This window comes from Diabrotica virgifera, chromosome 5 (assembly GCF_917563875.1).
Source record: "Diabrotica virgifera virgifera chromosome 5, PGI_DIABVI_V3a".
In the NCBI taxonomy this organism is placed as follows: domain Eukaryota; kingdom Metazoa; phylum Arthropoda; class Insecta; order Coleoptera; family Chrysomelidae; genus Diabrotica; species Diabrotica virgifera.
In genome coordinates this window covers 95644801-95664571 of record NC_065447.1, presented here as the reverse complement: position 1 = coordinate 95664571, position 19771 = coordinate 95644801, and the positions used below count along the sequence as shown (strand labels likewise).

The following is a 19771-nucleotide window of genomic DNA, read 5'->3' as shown; positions in this document are numbered from 1 at the left end:
TATCTGCTATTAATGGAGATAATAAAGGACCGGCAGTTAAGCAGACGTCTTGTTTACAAAAATCATTGTCTACTTAAAATATGTGTTACAGCTTTAGACCTGTAGTCCAGGAACCGAAGCTTTTCACCTCGCAGTTCCTACAGAATAGATAGATTTGCTTGAAAATTTGAGAATAATTAGTGCTTTTTTTTTCAAAAAAATATACTGATTTTTTAATCGTAACTTTTTTATTTTTTCTCTTAGAAAGTTTGACAAAAAAGAATGTTGTAGGTTTTTACAAGATCTATAAGCCTATTAATTTAAATCTCTTTAAAATCTTCAGTCGCAAAAAGAGGTAACTTTGAAAGGGTTGGTAAAGGTGGTTTTTGCATGTTATTAGAAGATTTAATTGTCAATAGCTCACTCAATTTTTGCCGTAGAAAAAATTTTTGCAAACCAAGTTTTTGGGAATTAAATAAGCTACAATTTCATATTTAAACATTATTCCGTATCTCTGATGCTAATCTTACTATTCTGAAGAAAAGGCCATTTTTTTCCAAACTACAAAAATTCGTTATTCGCTTTTAACTCCATTTTTTTTAAACTAATCATTCTAACCCAGTCAAACTTCTAGAATCTATTAATAATACAGAAATAAAGAAGACTAAATAAGGTCAATGACTAATTTTAATTAGGGTGGTGATTAGGGGGTTGCTTCCATTCACTTTTTCGCTGAAAAAAATAGGGACTGACATTCTTTTCATTACAAGTCACTTAATTTTTGAGCTAAAGACTTTTTTTATTTTTGGAGATAGATATTTTTAAATACTTTAAATTAGTTTAAACAAGTTATCCTAGAAATATGCATAGTTTTCCCGTCTTTTGACTTTGAAACTACAATGTTTAGCATTTGACGAATATAGCGATACGCTTTAATTACTATTTTTGCTAATTTTAATTTTAATATTTTTTCTCAAAAAAGAAAAAGCGTTAGTCATTCAAATACACAATGTTAAGAGACATGGCTTGGCCCTGTCACATCTGTTTTTCGTCTGTCGGTGCAACAGGCTGCACCCTCATTAATTGAGTACTTTATCAGACAGTTATTGTGTCAACAGCTCGCTATGCATTCGAAATTGTTTTTCTTAAAACTGTAAAAGTAGACGCCAGACTTAGTGATTTATTTGCTCATCTGGTCAAGGGGAAAGGAACACAAACATTATCATCGTTTGTGGTTGTTTTCTTTAGTCACTACGCAGCATGCGAACCATTCACACACACACCGACTCGACCCTCTCCGAGAGACCTAAACGAACACATTTTCGTTACAACAATAAAATTACCGTTTGTTTTATTATATTCATTTTTTAATTAAATTCCGGCAACTCACCCATTGGAATAACGAAGAAGAGCTAACATAAAGTATAGCTCGATTACTATTGGTCCTAAAGAAAATAAAAAAAACGGTTTTGTTTATTTTTTCAAAAGGTACATTTTTGTTAAGTTGTTTTGATAAAATGAAAACTTTTGGAGTTATTAGCAGAAAACTTATTAAACACAATGATTTTTCGATATAAAGCTAACACTTTCGATAGCGAATAAATCGAAAACTATTAATTTTATCAAAAAAATGTATAGAACGTTTTTTGCTTAGAATAAATATTTTTACACACTTTTGTGGTTAAAATATAATAAACAATTTCCTCCCCCGAGATGGGGTGGCAACCACCCCCATGGTAAACCGCCTTTCGGCATCATATAGATTTTGATCCTTGGACTATCCACTATTTATTCTCAAATTTTCAATCCAATCGATCCATTCTGTAAAAATTGCGGGATTTTGTCCTATTTTAAGCTTTATTACTTGGACTACTGGGCATTTCGGAAAAAATTAGGCGATTTTTAAATAAAACACCCATTGCTTTGCAACTTTTGCATTGTGTTCGATATGACGCCAGGAAAAAAAGTCTACAATAGAAAAATGGGTGGACATACTTAATTGCATTTACAGTGCATAAAATGCATCCAAAAGTGCATAAGCATGTCAAAATCATTATGCGAGAAGTAGCCGCGTGTGAAACCGAAATATGTGTTTGATCCAGACCCGAATGAACAGTGACCAAACATTGACATTGCGTAAGAGTTTTACGAATGTATAATATTGTCTGTATTACCATAATCCCTCTTTAAATTTCTCTTGGGGCAGCAACCTTAAAGCATACAGTCCACTCAACTGAAATTATATTAATAATTTCATGTATGTACATGTACATGCCTTAATAATAGGTCTGGATCCCGCATAAGAAAAAAAAGTTGATTAACAGCAAGCCGAAAATTTGTAAATAGCTTAACGGTGTCTAGTCGGACAAACTTTGACATATGGGAACACTGGAACAGGGGAAGTTTTAATGGTGAAACAGGTTAAAAATTTGGAACGTCAGACTACGAAAACGTAAGATATATTTTGTCGGACGGAACATCCAATTGATTTGTTGCCCTTTCATTAAACTCTCATGCAAAAATCAGACTGATGTCTATCACCAACTGGGCACGTTAATCAGTGGAGCACGAAGAACATGTCAAATGACAGGAATCATGTTGGTTAGTAATAGCAGTCCGATTTTTGCATAAGAGTTTAATGAAAGGGTAACAAATCAATTGGAAGTTCTGTCGGACAAAATACATCTGACGTTTTCGTAGTCTGATGTTCCAAATTTTTAACCTGTTCCCCAATTAAAACTTCCCCTGTTCCAGTGTTCCAATATATCAAAGTTTGTCCGACTAAACACCCTTAAACTATTAACAAATTTTCAGCTTGCTCTTAATCAACTTTTCTTTGGTACGGGGGATCCAGACCTATAATTGCACAGAAGGTTCTCTCAATGTGTTACCACATACCCGAGCTATTTTATCTTGTGAATATTTTTTATTGTTTTCGATATTTACACTTTTTCATTCAGGATAGCTTTATTCTTGTTTAGACAAGGCGAAAACGGCGGGTTCGAAGGGAAAAATATTACCATGAGATTTTTTTGCATAATCACATTCGTGAGATATCCCAGAATAAGGTTCAAGAAGTCGCCCACGTAAAAAGTGGGCCAATTTTTTTTAACAATTTTTTTTTAATCAAATTGCAAGAATCAATATTTTTCGCCCGAACAATTTTTTCTTTAATTTTTTGGACCATTCTGGACAAAAAAGTTCTCTTATAATTTTTCTCTAAAGTTGATCGTTTTCGACTTATAAGCAATTTAAAATTGAAAAAAACGAAAAATGGCGATTTTCAAGGCTTAATAACTCGGTTAAAAGTTATTATTATGAAAGTCAATATATGACTAAATCAAAGTTTAAAGCCCCCCCTACAAGATCCTGAAGAAATTTTTGTCATTATTTTATTACTAAGCTGTTATTTTTAAGTAATAATAATAAGCGTCATGCACGTGTGCGGCCGCTGTAAATTCTGAGTGCGAGAGAGAAGCCATTCCAGCAGTCCAATTGTGCATCTTACTCGCACTCACATTTACAGCGGCGTCAATACGATCTAACCGCTCATTGTTATTAATTAAAAATAACAGCTTAGTAGTAAATTAATGACACAAATTTCTTCAGGATCATGTAGCGGTGACTTTAAACTTTGATTTAGTCACTTTCTGACTTTCATAATAATAATTTTTAACCGAGTTATTAAGTCTTAAAAATGGCCATTTTCGCGTTTTTCAAATTTTAAATTGCTTATAACTCGAAAAAGATCAACTTTAGAGAAAAATTATAAGAGACCTTTTTGTCCAGAATGGTCCAAAAAATCTAAAAAAAATTAGTTCGGGCCAAAAATATTGATTTTTGCAATTTGATTAAAAAAAATTGTTAAAAAGAATTGGCCCACTTTTCACGTGGGCGACCTCTTGAACCTTATTCTGGGATGTCTCACGAATGTGATTATGCAAAAATATCTCATGGGAATATTTTTCCCAACGTACCCGCCGTTTCCGTCTTGTCTAATTCGGTACACTTAGCCTGTCCGCTATATTTTTCGTCTAACATCCTTATAATTATTTAGGAATGTCTTTGTAAGAGTCCACCAGCTGGAAACTCATTCTGCGAAGCTCTTAGATGAGCTGAAGATAGAGACCAATGGAAAAAAATTGTTATAAATATTGGAAGAAATCACGATCCTCAGTAATGGGGAAACGACAAGAGAGAGACCTGTAGCAGCAAACTAATCTGATTTTTAGTTTTATTGTAACATTTTTATTAAGATAATTTTCTTAAGCTTTGCACCCTTGGCTCTTCTACTGTGTATCTTACATTAGTTCCTCACATCACATATACAGGGTGTAACAAAAATACAGGTCATAAATTTAATCACATATTCTGGGACCAAAAATAGTTCGTTTAAACCTAACTTACCTTAGTACAAATGTGCACATAAAAAAAGTTACAGCCCTTTGAAGTTACAAAATGAAAATCGATTTTTCCAATATATCAAAAACTGTTAGAGATTTTTTATTGAAAATGGACATGTGGTATTTTTATGGCTGTAGTAACTTAAGAAAAAAATATAGTGAAATTTGGACACCCCATTCAAATTTTATGGGGGTTTTGTTCCTTTAAACCCCCCCCCCAAACTTTTGTGTACGTTCTAATTTAATTATTATTGTGGTACCATTAGTTAAACACAATGTTTTAAAAACTTTTTTGCCTCTTAGTACTTTTTCGAAAAATCAGTTTATATCGAGATATTTTGAATATTTGTCAAATCCACCACATAGTTGTATACGGTTAAGTACGATTATGGAGATTTGGTAATAATATGAACATTTATTTATGATTTACATTTTTAGGTATATTTTGAACCATATTAAAAAAGAAGCCACATCTCGATAAAAGATGCCTTATCGAAAAAATACAAAGAGGCAAAAAAGTTTTAAAAACACTGTTTAACTAATGGTATCGCAGGAATAGTTTAATTGGAACGTACACAAACATTTGGGGGGTTTAAAGGAACAAAACCCCCATAACATTTTTATGTAAACATATTAAAAAAGAAGCTGCAACTCGATAAAAACTGCCTTATCGAAAAAATACTAGGACGCGAAAAGTTTTAAAAATCTTTAGTTTAACTAATGGTCCCACAAAAATAATTTAATTGGAACGTACACAAAAGTTTGGGGGGGTTTAAAGGAACAAAACACCCATAAAATTTTTATGGGGTGCACAAATTTCACTATAATTTTTCTTTAAGATGTTCCTGCCATAAGAATGCCACATGCCCATTTTCAATGGAACATCACTAGTTTTCGATATATTCGAAAAAATCGATTTTCATTTTGTAAATTCAAAGGGTTGTAACTTTTTTTATGTGCATATTTGTACTAAGGTAAGTTAGGTTCATTTGAACTATTTTTGGTCCCAGAATATGTGATTTAATTTATGACCTGTATTTTTGTTACACCCTGTATTTCTCCAAAAATCATACTGTTATGCTAGTTACACAAAATTTTAGTAGGTAGTCAATGATTTATTCACTTTAATATTATGGCTCGGAAATTTGTACACACTGTAGAATACTAGAGTGTTTGGCATCAAGTGTAATAAAAAGATAATTATTTGGTTCAAATGCTTCTATTGTAGGAATTTTCCCTTCTATAGATTCTTTTGTATTCCCCTAATTGCTCTATTAAAATTACTTCCCATTATGGATAAAATAACAATATTTCGCGGCTATTGTGCTGCGAGTATCGACAACAAGACATTAAAGAATAACGCGTTGATAAAAACTGAAACTTAAAGTAGCTACACTTAAATTGGGTAGTGAGCGATTTCATTTGGAAACCAATAATCAGGAATATACTCGTATACCTATAGTCTAGGCGCCAGAGGGGTCACCGTGCCCTTTTTAATTCTGATGGACAAACTCAACGGTTTCTTATGGATCTTTGGCTGCTGATTACGAATTTCGAGGGTGGATTTCGATCCGAGTGGTCAAAAAATTGTTATAAACAATTTAATTGTTTATAAGGCTCTGGCTCATAAACTAAAAGAGATACAGAAAAATGTTTCAAATAAAATTTGTTCCTTTAATAAAAAGCGAAGAAAAAAACGTTTACTAAACTGAAATCCAATAATTAGAACTCAAGAGATTGTAAAATTAGTGTACAATGCAAATTTCAAATTGCAAAATAAGTATTTTTCGAAGCTTTATCGATCGTAACTCGGCTTCTACGTAAGCAAATGAGCATCAGAGGGTCTCAATTTAAAGCTTAATTAATAGGTTTCCAAACATAGTTTCTTAAATTATATTGTCTTCATTTGTTTTAAAGTTATACCAGTTTTAATTTATAACTTTCTTCAAAAAATTGTACATTAATTTGTTTATAAGGATTTCAAGCAAATTTGAGCAACAAACATTTATATTTTAATTAACAATAATGATAGAAGAACTCAAAAGGAATAATTTTAGCTTACGAAAATGTTCGTAAGTTTATTTTTGTCCAAGATATCGATATTTTAATGGCGCGCTATGAGGTGCAAGTTCGGCTCACAGTCAAATAATATCCGCGGTAAAGACACCGATCGCCTGCTTTCGTGTTACATTATTTTGCTCAGGAGGCCTTGCCTATTCTTAATAAATAATAGCAGCTGATATTTTAGTTATATTTCTGAAATTTTAGTTTTTAATGTTTTTTTCTCATTTAGTACAAGACATAGAAGACAAAGTAAATAGAATGAATGGTTATACGAGGTACAGTATGATGATTTAATATAAGAATTATATAAAGTTTTATTAGGATCTTCAAAAATGAAAAATGAAGATAACGTACATATACATAAAAATTATAATTTCCATGGAGAAGTTAGCAAGTGAACCTTTACACTGTGAGCATGAGCCGATCTTGCTCCTCATAGCACGCCATTAAAATATCGATATCTTGGCCAAAAATAAACCTACGAACATTTTCAGAAGCTCAAATTGTTCCTTTTGAGTTTTTCTATCATTATTGTTAATTAAAGTATAAATATTTATGTCTCAAATTTGCTTGAAACCCTTATAAAGAAATTAATGTCCAATTTTTTTTAACAAAATTTTAACTTCAAACGGGTATAACTTTAAAACAAATGAATACAAAGTAATTTAACAACCTTTGGTTAGAATCCTATTAATTAAGCTTTAAAATAGGATCTTCTAAGACTCATTTGCATGCGCTAAAGCCGACTTTCGATCGATAAAGCTTCGAAAAATACTTATTTTGCAATTTCCAATTTGCATTGTGCACTAATATTCCAATACCTTGAGTTCTAATTACAGTAGAGCGTCGATAATCCGAACCCTAGTAATCCGAACGATCGCTAATCCGAACACAAAAAAAAAATTATAAAATTAAACAATATGATCGCGGACTGAAGTTTTGGATTTAATTAATATGACAATATGGGCAAAATATGACCGCGGATTTTTGTTTTGTTTATGCAGAAATACACGTGTGTTTATTATGCAGGTGTTTTATTCCTTGTACCTAAAACGTATGTACATGTAATATGTTTATGAGCTTTGTATGTAATTTGAACATATGTTCGATAATCCGAACAATTTCAATTTGATAATCCGAACTACCCCTGTACCAATTACTTCGGATTATCGACGCTCTACTGTATTAGATTTAAGTTTAGTAAACGGTTTTTTCTTCGTTTTTTATTAAGGAACAAACTCTATTTAAAACATTTTTTTTGTATCTCTTTTAGTTTATGAGCCAGAGCCTTATAAACAATTAAATTATTTATAACAATTTTTCGACCACTCGGATCGAAATCCACCCTCGAAATTCGTAATCAGCAGCCAAAAATCCATAAGAAACCGTTGAGTTTGTCCATCAGAATTGAAAAGGACACGGTGAGCTCTATTTGGCGCCTAGACTACTATGTCAATTATTCACTTCATCAGGAAGATCTACTTATGTATCATTGTGCGCGCGAGCGACTGTTTTTTTTAACTAAAGTTTTCAAATAATTTCAAGGTAAAAAACACCCTAGACTTTTTGACATTTTGACTAAATTTTTCATTTCTTTTTTTACAGGACAGACATAAATCAGTTGGAAAAAAAGTATTTAATCAGATTGGCGTTGTTTAAATATTTCTAATATTATTTTAAAAAGGAAAAATTCCTCTCATTAGCTGTATACCATAATAAAAATTACTAAGGAAGTAAAATTTCTCTTGTAGGTATATAAATTTATTAAAATTTTTCTAAAAAGATCCAAGTTGGATTAAAGTGGGAACATCACTAGTACAAAACAAACGTTTTCGGACTAATCAGTCCACCGTCAGGTTGAAACCTAAAATAAGTAAACCACTGTATAAAAAGGCAAAGTTAAAATTTTGACTGTTAAAAAGTTCGGAAAAAAATTAAAACATGTGGTTACTTACTTCAGATCCAAAGGAGTTGGAACTAGCTACGTAGGTCATTCTACCTACCTATGTAGCTAGTTCCAATTACAGTGGTTTACTTACTTTAGGTTTCAACCTGATGATAGACTGATTAGTCCGAAAACGTTTGTTTTGTACTAGTGATGTACCCACTTTAATCCAACTTGGATATTTTAAAAAAAATTTTAATAAATTTATACATATATCTACTTACAAGAGAAGTTTTACTTCCTTAGTAATTTAATATTATTTTGTTAGTTTTTGTATCAACGTGCAAAAATGCAATGGTCATGCTTAATTCATAATAATAAAGTATGTAATCTGCAAACATTAATTTTCTTGTTTTATATTTTCCCCAAACTTTCAATTAATAAAATAAATTAATTATAACATAACATATTTATTTCGCATACATGTAAAATCATGCAGGATTTATATTCGCGGGTCACCAGTGACCCAACTTGCCTTAGGTGGTTAACTAAATCACCATACTAGTTTAGGGTTAATTTCGAATCATATAGTGAGAGTTTTAATCACGTGTTTAATTCTGTCCAATCAGATTATTATTAGACCGGAAATATTCTATTACCTACATTATTATACTGGGAATAATTTTAGGACTGTTACATTTAAGAAAATGAACCACAATAAACTTTAAGTTCTACATTTAATGTCAAATTATCACGAGGACAACACAAATCAGGAATATTAAGCTCTCGAGTGTACTTCGGTAGGACTATTTCGTGAATAAGACTGTATGTCTAAATAATTTTAACTAATTCTTTATTGATATCTTCGTCTGAATATTTGATAAACTCAGGGGCGGCTTTACCTATTGTGCAGGGTGTGCGGTGCACACGGGCGCCGCGATGTTGGGGGCGCCGGCAGCGAGCGCCAAAGAGCGGATCCTTTACTTTGTTTTTCAACATAAAATATGCTTTAAAACGATTAATGAAAAATTACATTGGATTCTACTACAGGTTTGGATATTTTAAATTACTTGTATGCAAATAAATTACTTTCAGTGTTCCCAAATTTGTTCACTCCCCTTAGAATTTACCTCACATTGCCAGTGACAGTAGCGCACAGTAAAAGATCATTTTCTAAATTAAAAATAATTAAAAATTATCTAAGGTCAACATTGTCGCAAAGCCGATTGACAAATTTATAACTAGTAAGTATTGAACATGAAATAAAAATTGAAGTAATAGTTATTTATGTACCAAGTCAGTAAATTTACTCTTTATCGAACGAGTCTGATATTATGAGCCGAACGAGACTAGCGGGCTAGGCGAATAACAGACGAGTTCGATAAAGAGGCTTTACTGACGTGGTGCATACAAAATTTTATCGCCAACAATTTGATATTGGTTAACACTTACTTATAATTTAAAATTTAAGAATTTTTTAATTATTAGAGTTAATAAAAATTTTATGACAGTGATGACAGATGACTTTTGCATGATGGCCGCTTTCGATTTTTAATTGATAGTATATCAATACATATTGAATAATTACTAATTCGGTCAAGTTTTGACTTATTTTCTATGAATATAATTACAAAATACTACAGAATTTTATTTTTGGCATAAATTTAATTAACAATGTCGTTAATTTTGTACAATATTTTTAATAATTAAAGTACATAAATTGTAAGTTAACTCAAATGAATAATCGATTACTGCCATCGACTACTTACATTCAATCTCGATTAATCGCGGCAGGTAAATTAAAATTCTTCTTTCAGTACAATAAAGTGTTACTTTACTGCTGCAAATGAGTACAATAATGGATGAGTTTAGTGACGGTTGGCGGTAAATCATATTATTCTATAATGCAAAAGCACGAAAAGTATCTTTTTTATAATTATATGTTATAGTATGTGCGTCCTGTAATAATTCGTTAATAAATTATTATTGTTTTTTTAAATAATCACAACGGTGTTCTTTTTTATTCATTTAACCAATTCCTTCCTAAAAGTACTATTTACTCGTGGACTCAAACCTGTCAAATTTCCTCAACCAATTTTTAACCTTACCTCATAGGTAAAAAATTTAATTTTTAATTAAATATTTTTTTCTACAACCGTGTGAAAAATGCAATTTTTAGCACTCCATGCGAGCGTTAAAAATGCTACTTTAAGGCACTAGTGCTTTAAAAATTTTGTGGCACTGCAGTTTGTAATTACCGTATACAGTAGGAAAAATGAAAGAATACCCATGAACGAACATATAAAACACGCTGTATTTTCATGTCACCGTGTCACACAAAAAATTGGCCAGCGCAAGTACATGTAATAATTATTGTTACATGTATTTGCACTGGACAGTTTTCTTTGTGACACGGTGACAGGAAAATACAGTGTGTTTTATATGTTCGTTCATGGGTATTCTTTCATTTTTCCGACTGTAGGCATTTTTGATGTAATGTCAAAAAATATAAAAATGGAATATCAGTCAAGTTCAAGTAAAAGTTTTTGTAGATATTGTCCTGTAATTACGTTTGTAGAAAAAAATATTGTATGATATGCGTGTTAAAAAGTACATTTTTAAGGCACTCATGTGAATTGCAGAAGTCGGTTCACTCATTCTGCAAACTTTCACATGCGTGCCTTAAACGTGTACTTTTAACAATTATATCATATGTAGGTTGTTCCGCAACCTTTAAATTGCAATATTTGCATCTGGATTTTTGTTTACATTATAAGCGTACCTAATGCCTCTAATACCCCATGTACTAGTACTAGATAGGTACCTATTCGACTATTCCATTTTGACTGCGCGTCTACCAAAGGGCGCCAAGGCATCTACTGCACACGGGCGCTACATGGGCTAGAGCCGCCTCTGGATAAACTGTGCTGTTCACTTTGACAAGTTGAAAAATATGTGTCACATTAATTGGGATAAATGTAACTGAATGTTTTTGAAAAAGACTTGAATTTTGTATGTAAGTATTAAATAATAATCTGATGAATATCACACGATAGTAAGAATAAATAAGAAAATTGTTTCTCAAATTTGTTTAGATTTGGCAATAGTCATTCGAGCCCTGCGGGCTCTCGTGTCTATTACCAGGTAACAAGTTTTAGAAAAATTGTCGCATTATTGTCAATTTATTCTCTTTTGTGATATTAGTGTTGATAATAAAATCAGAAGGATTATCAAAACTATCAACTTAGGCCAGTAAATGACCGTTTTCGAATGTAATTCTTCTAGTCACGATGGATTTGATTAAAAATTTTGATTTAGATTTCTCTTACCTTCTATTCCATTATTTGACTTGAGCCCAGGGTTGCTTTCACTTGGGGTGAGAGCCACCCCTTCTCAAGGATAAAAAAATACATTGTAGATAAGTCCGGAACTGGACAAATTAACTAAATCTAAGCAACTTTTGTTCTATAGAGTTTTTTTTCAAGTCAACACTTTTCTAAATTATTCGCGAGTGAAAGTGGTTATTTTTCAACAACTAAGTCATATTTTCAGACCGTTTTTCGCCAATAACTCAAAGAGTAAGTATTTTATCGAATAAGATAGTCGTATGAAAAATGTGGCCTATAAAAGACGAAAAATGTTGTGTACATAATATGATGTCTATCAATGGACCATTAGCACTAAAGTTGTAACTCATGAAAAATGGGTTCTTATTCGTCAAATTCCGAATCGAATATGTCAACGTAAAATATCCAAAAAATGAAGCACTTTTCGGGGAAAACTCATCAACACATTTTAAAATATTTAAAAAATGCTTTGTTTTTATTTTTTATAGAAGTTTCCATCATTTAAACTCAGCGAGTTACGTTCAAAATAAAATGGCCCCTTTCTTTGTCAAAAAAATCATGAAACTCTTCTTCTATTTAGCAACCCAAATTAATCGCTACCGCTTTACCATTTACTTATACAGTGCGTCCATAAAGTAACGTATAAATTCTATTTCGTAAAGCAGCGACTATACTATCCCGAACCACGTCGATTTTTATCTTTAAATTCCGACTTTTTGGCATATATCATACAAGTTATGTCATCTATCTGGGCATGATAATGTAATCGATGATTTTTTAAGTGAGAATAGCGGTCATATGATGCGCCCATATGATGCGCTCATTTGAAGGGTATTCAATTTTCTGTTCACCAATATACAATAACATTATTATTTATACAGAGTGTCCAAAATGTTTTTAATTAAATCGATTGGCGCAAAAAGGGTAAAATTAATAAAATAATAAAATAAAAGTATGTAATTTATTTAATTCTTAATACATTTTACTGCTGTCATAAAACAGAAAAATTTTGTTATTTATAATAAACATTGATTTTCGCTTAAACGAAATGTTCAAACTGGCAAGAGGTAGGTGGGTGGCAGCTTTAAAATTGAATTTAAGCGAAAAATAATATTTTTTGCCAAATAAACATTGTTTCCTGTTTTCTGACACCAGTAAAACGTATTTTGAATAAAATAAATTGCATATATTCTTCTTTTTGCCTCAATTAATTTAATTAAAAAAAATTTTTTTGAACACCCTGTTTAAATAATTATGATAATGTTTATATTATTGAATAGAGAATTGAATACCACTTCAAGTGAGCTATCATATGACCCCTATTCTCATTAAAAAAATCGTCGATTACGTCATCACGTTCAGATGGATCACGTCACTAGTATTATATATATATATATATATATATGCCAAAAAATCCTAATTTAAAAAAATCGACCTGTTTTGGGATTTTTCTTTAAAGTCACCGGTTTACGAAATAATATATTAGTTTACCGGTTCAAAATGAAAATTTTTGAAAAAATTGGGTTTTATAGTAAAAATTTATTTATTTTTTTATTTTGGAAAAATGCCCTTTTTTATAAAAAACCAAAAAAGGGTTAGTGATACGAAAAATCTCAAAAAGTAAAAAAAAAACAGGTTTTACTTTTATAGATATTTTCAGTTTTAAAACTGTTTTATTTCAAAATTAAACGGTAAATAGGTATCACTATTTTACATTCACTTACTGGTCTAACTGTACTATAATCTTTATTACAACAACAAAAAACACGTATCGCTTGCTTTTAACATTGACCGGATGCCAAACGGAATAACTATTGGTAAGAGGATTAAATTTTAACGTTGCTACCAAAAAAGCATTTTTACTCTTCATCCATCTATCGATTTTCCTCTTTACGAGAATAAACTTTTCATTTTATTGCACCGTAAAACTGCAAGAAAAGAACATGAAAGACCAGCGTTCAGATGGTTACTACACTGTAAAAAATACTTCAAATGAAGTTATAACATTTTTTATGGAAATAATATTAAACAAAGAAATATTATATTATTGTGTTTTGTCTGTCAGACTCTCAATCATGCAAGGTCAACTTTCTTTACATACTTAACGCCAACTTAAATTTTTTTCCCAAACCTTCATCTAATGCTTCCATGAGCCACACCCAGTTCACATCACCTTATTTGTAGCAATTTTTGACCATGCCAATATTATTTCAACACATTTTTTGTGCATTCAATCAATATCCATTTTAAAATTTAACAGAATGTCTCGGAGAAGATAAGGTTTCTTTATGTACGTTTTTTACTGGTTTCGTAGCATTATGCTAGAAAAGAAACCCCACTCGAGTCCCATAAGCAACAAAATTATCTTACGATAGCCTCATACACACTGTTACTTGAACTAGCCGAATATCAATCAGCCTAGTACACGAACAGAGTGGAAGCGGTTTAAGCTTAGTACACGCACACAGTGGAAGCGGTTTCCGCTTACGGTCAATCCGCGCGGACCCGCTTTTATACGTTTTCAAAATGAATGCACGTTTTTAAATGTACGCGTATATAGTTAAAGCAGGTTGGTGCGGGCAAACCGCTTTAACCCGCCTTACCGCTTTTACTCGAATGAGAATTTAGTTTATTTCCGCTTTTTGTCATTGGGGACACGAGGGAGAACGATATTTCACTTTGTTTCATTATCTTATATTAAGTTTTGAAATAGATGATGATCTTCTCCATAAATTATTCTTTCGCGATTAAGAAAATGTATACCAACTTTTTTCTTTTCAATTTAGTCAAAACAGAGTTAAAAGCAATCATATCGTCATCAGAAGACGACATTTTGCTAGAAGTTGTAGACGCAACTGACAAATTTGAACGAGTTTTCTTACTTTTACCAGTATTCACTGCGTTACTGTTTACACGTAAGCGGAAACCACTATTTTGTAGCCACAAAGCGATTCCAAACCATGTAGAATAAGATACTCTGATTTTCTTGAGGTATTGTTAAATGGACAACTTATAATTATGAATGTTTGGATTCCTGAATTGTACAGAAAAATTTAGCATTTCATAAAGGAAACTTAAGAATAGTATAATACAAGGTATTATTATTAACATAGGTATTTGTATTCATGTTTTATTATATTACAAGAATAAAAAACCGCTAAACGCCGTAAAAATGAGTGGCGCATACAATATTCCAGCTACAAATGAGCTGATATGAATATTACGTGGCGCGAAAATGTATTTTCATTTTGATGAAAAATAATCGCCACAAAAGAGTAAATTAGATTCAGTTTGCATTTTGAGGCTGTTTTGTAGCGCGTTTTACTTCAAATTTAGCAAATGTTATGGAAAAAATCTTTCAAAATAAAACTACAATTTTATTTTCCATCAAAATGGAAAATACATTTTCGCGCCACGAAATATTCATATCAGCTCCTTTGTACCTGGAATATTGCATGTGCCACTCATTTTCATGGCGTTTCGCGGTTTTTTATTCTTGTATCAGGAGTTTTTCAAAGTTTTTTTTATCGATTAAATGTATGAAGTTGAATGTGATGTTTCTTGATTACACGTTAAGCGTTATAAATGGTCGCCTTTGTTGCATTCTCTACGAAATGATCTAGTAGTTACGAGACCAGACTTGTGATAAGACAATCCGAGTTCATATCCCAGCCATCCTAATAATTATGGCCGGCAAATGAACTCGGATTGCACGATCAATCTTAGCGTCGTAACCACTACAACTACATAAACCATTTCGGCGATAATGGTTAAATGGATTATACTTTTGGAGCTCGATTACTTCTGAACGGCTTAACCGATTTTGATAATTAAACATGAGTTTGAAACGTATTGACAAGTAGTATATGATACATCCAAGGTAAGGTATGATAACTGAAGGTATTACAGGGATTATTGAGCTTGAAAAACCGTTTTCTCCATAAGAAATAGATTTGATCATACTTATGAAGCCTATAACTTAAAAATTCGAATTCTCCCAGATATGAGGTATACACTGTTAGGCGCATCTAGAGTCCTCCTACCGTGAGTAATTGTCGAAAAACCAAAATTTTCATAGTTTAATTTTTCAGTTTTTCGGCTATACTGAGCCGTGTGCAGGTATGATCTTGACCACTTAGGCACCATTTGAAAGCTCAACTCAACGCTATTGATTTGGTGTATTTATGGCCTTCCTGTCGCTCCTTGAACCTAAGATATATACGCCCAAAAAATATAATTTTGTATCTACCAAGCCCTATAGTTGGCTTATGGGTGGTCAAAAGTCATAAACTACACCGGTTCTGAATCGGCCCTGACCCCCTCTTGAAACACAGAAAAAAATTTAGATTGATGTAGATTTCCACATACATACATACATACATACATACATACATACATACATACATACATACATACATACATACATACATACATACATACATACATACATACATACATACATACATGCATACATACATACATACATACATATCCACAAGCATCTTCCCCTTTTTAAATAAAAATTGAGTCATACTTCTGAGCTCGGTAACTTTTGAATGGTATAACCGACTTTCAAAATTAGACATGCGTTGAAAAGATAATGATCAGTACTATCAGAAGCCACAAAGGCCGGACTTAAATTTTTGAAATTTTTGGGAGTTTTGGGGACGAGAACGAAAAACTGACCCTAAATGGAAAGGGCCGTAAAATACACACCCTTGAACCAAAATGGAGAGTTGACATATGGATGGGCGAGTCTTTTCCTAAACTTGAAGGTGGGATTTGGTCCGATTTTCAATTCAGTCAGATTTAGAAAATCGAAAATTTCGTGTATATTATAGTGTCGCATGTAGGGGTATTGTGCGTCACTGACGAGAACTACTGTTCTCTGGTAATAATATAACTATAAAAACATATAAGGTTGAAAAGGTAGAGAGAATTTAATTTTTAGATACTATATTTTCGAGTACATTAGGCATCCGGAAGGAAATAAATAAAAGACGAAATTCAGGAAATCGTTGCCTGTATGCACTCGATACAATTGTGAGAGGCAAAAATGTATTCAAAGCAGCTAACTTAAGAACGTATAAAACTGTAATTATTGGACTAATAGTTACGTATGCCTCAGAAACCTGGACTACGACAAAAACTGAGCGATCAATGTTACTAGTTTGGGAAAGCAAAATAATTCGGAGGGTATTTGGGGGAAAAATTATAAACAATCAGTGGACACGAAACAATCTGAACAAACAAAGAGTTTGAACAATACAAACATACAAATATAAGGATCCTAATATAATTGCAGTAGGAAGAGTACAAAGACTTTGATAGTTAGGACATATATCCAAAGAAGAACCTTAATTAGAACGCCAAAAACCTTGTTAAGCGCTAAAATATTTGGTAAAAAGAGAAAAGGAAGACCTAGAACCATGATTAAGGCATGAAGTTAATGACGACCTAAGGTCTAACGTCTAAGGTATCTTAATGTAAGCAATTGGAAAGAAACAGCGAAGAACAAACACGGATGGAGGCAGATGGTAAACCAATCCATGAGCCTCTTTGTCTCGAAGTGCTAATATATTATTATACCGTCTTTAATATTTATTTAGCGTACAATTGTTATCAAGTTAAAATTTCGATATCTGATCAAATAGAAATTATTCGTTAGTGTAAAAGAAATTCAAACTTTTGAGCTATGGTTGTGCAGAATGATCCTGAAGATACCATGGCCAGACAAAGTCACCAATGAAGAAGTACTACGGAGGATGAACACAACCGCAGACTTAGTCAACATCGTGAAGGGCCGTAAGCTGCAGTACTTGGGGCATATAATGAGAAATCAAGGCAGATAAGAGCTACTCCAGTGCATTTTACAAGGTAAAATTAAAGGAAAAAGGGCCCCAGGACGAAGAAGAATATCCTGGCTTGCTAACCTGAGAGCCTGGTATAGAAAGACCTCAACACAACTATTCCGTATAGCAACTAACAAAGTCATCATAGCTAGAATGATCGCTAACGTTCGGAACGGACAGGCACCCTAAGAAGAAGTAAAAGAAATTTAGTTATTAACCCTTGAAACAACTCAGAATGTATTATTAAAACTAACCTAAAATTTGTTCTCTGTTATTCTATACAAATATTTACTTTCATAAATTTCCAAAAACGCGACTAGAGTTCTACGTTGATCTTTTACGAAATACTTTCTTATATTAAAGGTATGTATACACATTCTAAGATACTTGAGGTATACCATAATAGATCAGATAACAAAGCAGGCACGACCAACTGCCGAAAATAAGCATTTCCAACATTTTTCAGGTAATTGATTTTTCACATACAAATATACTTCCCCTTTTTACGACCCCGTAAAAAGGAAAAAATATAAAGAAAATCTGAACCGACGACGTTTGTTGAAGTTTACCTCGTAAGTTTACGACATAATACTTACATTTTCAGCTGCATCCAAGTCTTTGATGTTATTTATATAAATATCTCCGAGCAATATCAGTCCCTTGACGTGGTCTGGATGATACTTCACGAGTTGGTTTAGAAACGGAGCTGCCTCTAGAGGTCGTTGGTCGTCGGCGAGAAGGAGGGCCAAGTTAAATAGGGCGCTTCGGAAGTCTGATTTGAGATGGACCGCTCTACGGAACCTGGAAATGTATTCGATTAATATTGATATAAATACTCCCTAGATTGCTATTGCTGTTTACATAACGTGCATATACCTAGAACACTTAATCTGAATAGAATAGAATAGAATAGAAATATGCTTTGTCACTGAAAATTTTTACAATTTTATGGACAAAGCTTACATACAGTCAAAAGAAAAATAATATCAACAACAAATAACAAATAACAACTACAATTTACTAAAATTAGATAAATCGTCAATATACAGTAAATATGATATAAAACCAAAGACAAAAACAATTAATTGCAAAATTTATATAAATTGCAAATTGAACATACTTACAACAAATAAAATACAACATTAGGAATTGACAGTTTAAGCCACTGCGTATGAAACCCAATTTTCTTAGTTATTCATTAAGAAATTCTTCTATTGAATAATAATATGGTCTTTTAGATAGATAGGCTTTTGTCATTTTACGAAACATTGGGAAAGATGTTGCAGATTTAAGTTGTAAAGGGAGATGGTTGTAAAGTTTTTTTGCGGAATATAATATAGATTTCTTTACTAACTCAGTGGATGGGATCGGTAAATAAATATCAAAGATTGAATTTCTGGTGGAGTAAATATGATTGGGCCTTGCTGGAAAGACATGAAGGTGTTTACGAATTAAACAAACCGTTTCTAGAATATATAAAGATGGAAGTGTTAAAATTCCGTGATTTCTGAAGTAACTTCTGAGGCCAAACACATATCTTATTGCTCTTTTTTGCAATTTAAAAATAACATCAAATTGAGCAGCTGTACTAGAACCCCAAAAAGGAAGAGCATATCGAAGATGAGACTCGAACAACGAAAAATATGTTATTTTAGAAGATGCTAAATTGAATTCCCTTGAGACAGATCTTATTGCATAGCAAGCTGAGGCGAGTTTCTTACTTAACGAATCGATATGAAGGGACAATTTGAGGTTGCTGTCTAAAAAAATACCAAGAAATTTTACAGAATCAACGGTACTGATCTGGCTGTTATTAAGAGGCAAAGATTGAAGAGCTCCTTTATAGGATAATGCTACTGTTTTATCTATATTAAAACAGAGTAAATTAGAATCAGACCAGGTCTTTATCGTCAGTAGATCCGAAGTTATAGTTTCATGAAGAGATGCAATAGTTGAGTTGCTCCAAGTGATACTGGTATCATCAGCAAAAAGAAAAATCTTCTCATCGATTTTTAAATTAGTGATGTCATTTATAAAGATAATAAACAGAAGAGGACCCAATACTGAACCTTGCGGTACTCCACATACAATGTTTTTGAGACTAGAGTCAGTATCATTTGCTCTAACTAGTTGTTTCCTATTATTCAAGTAGGATTGGAACCAATTCAAAGAAATACCTCTAATTCCATAGATTTTTAGTTTTTTAATCAAGATGTCGTGATTTACACAGTCAAAAGCTTT

At 32.2% G+C, this 19771-nt stretch overlaps 1 protein-coding gene across 1 annotated transcript in view; it reads right to left on the bottom strand.

The window, feature by feature from the left end:
* The window catches only part of LOC114333014 (protein O-mannosyl-transferase Tmtc3), a 1018587-nt gene that overhangs the window by 160243 nt on the left and 838573 nt on the right, over positions 1-19771 (bottom strand). The window contains exon 10 of the mRNA XM_050651491.1: positions 18127-18331. Within this exon, the coding sequence (XP_050507448.1) occupies positions 18127-18331 (205 nt within the window). The remainder of the gene's footprint in view (positions 1-18126; positions 18332-19771) is intronic.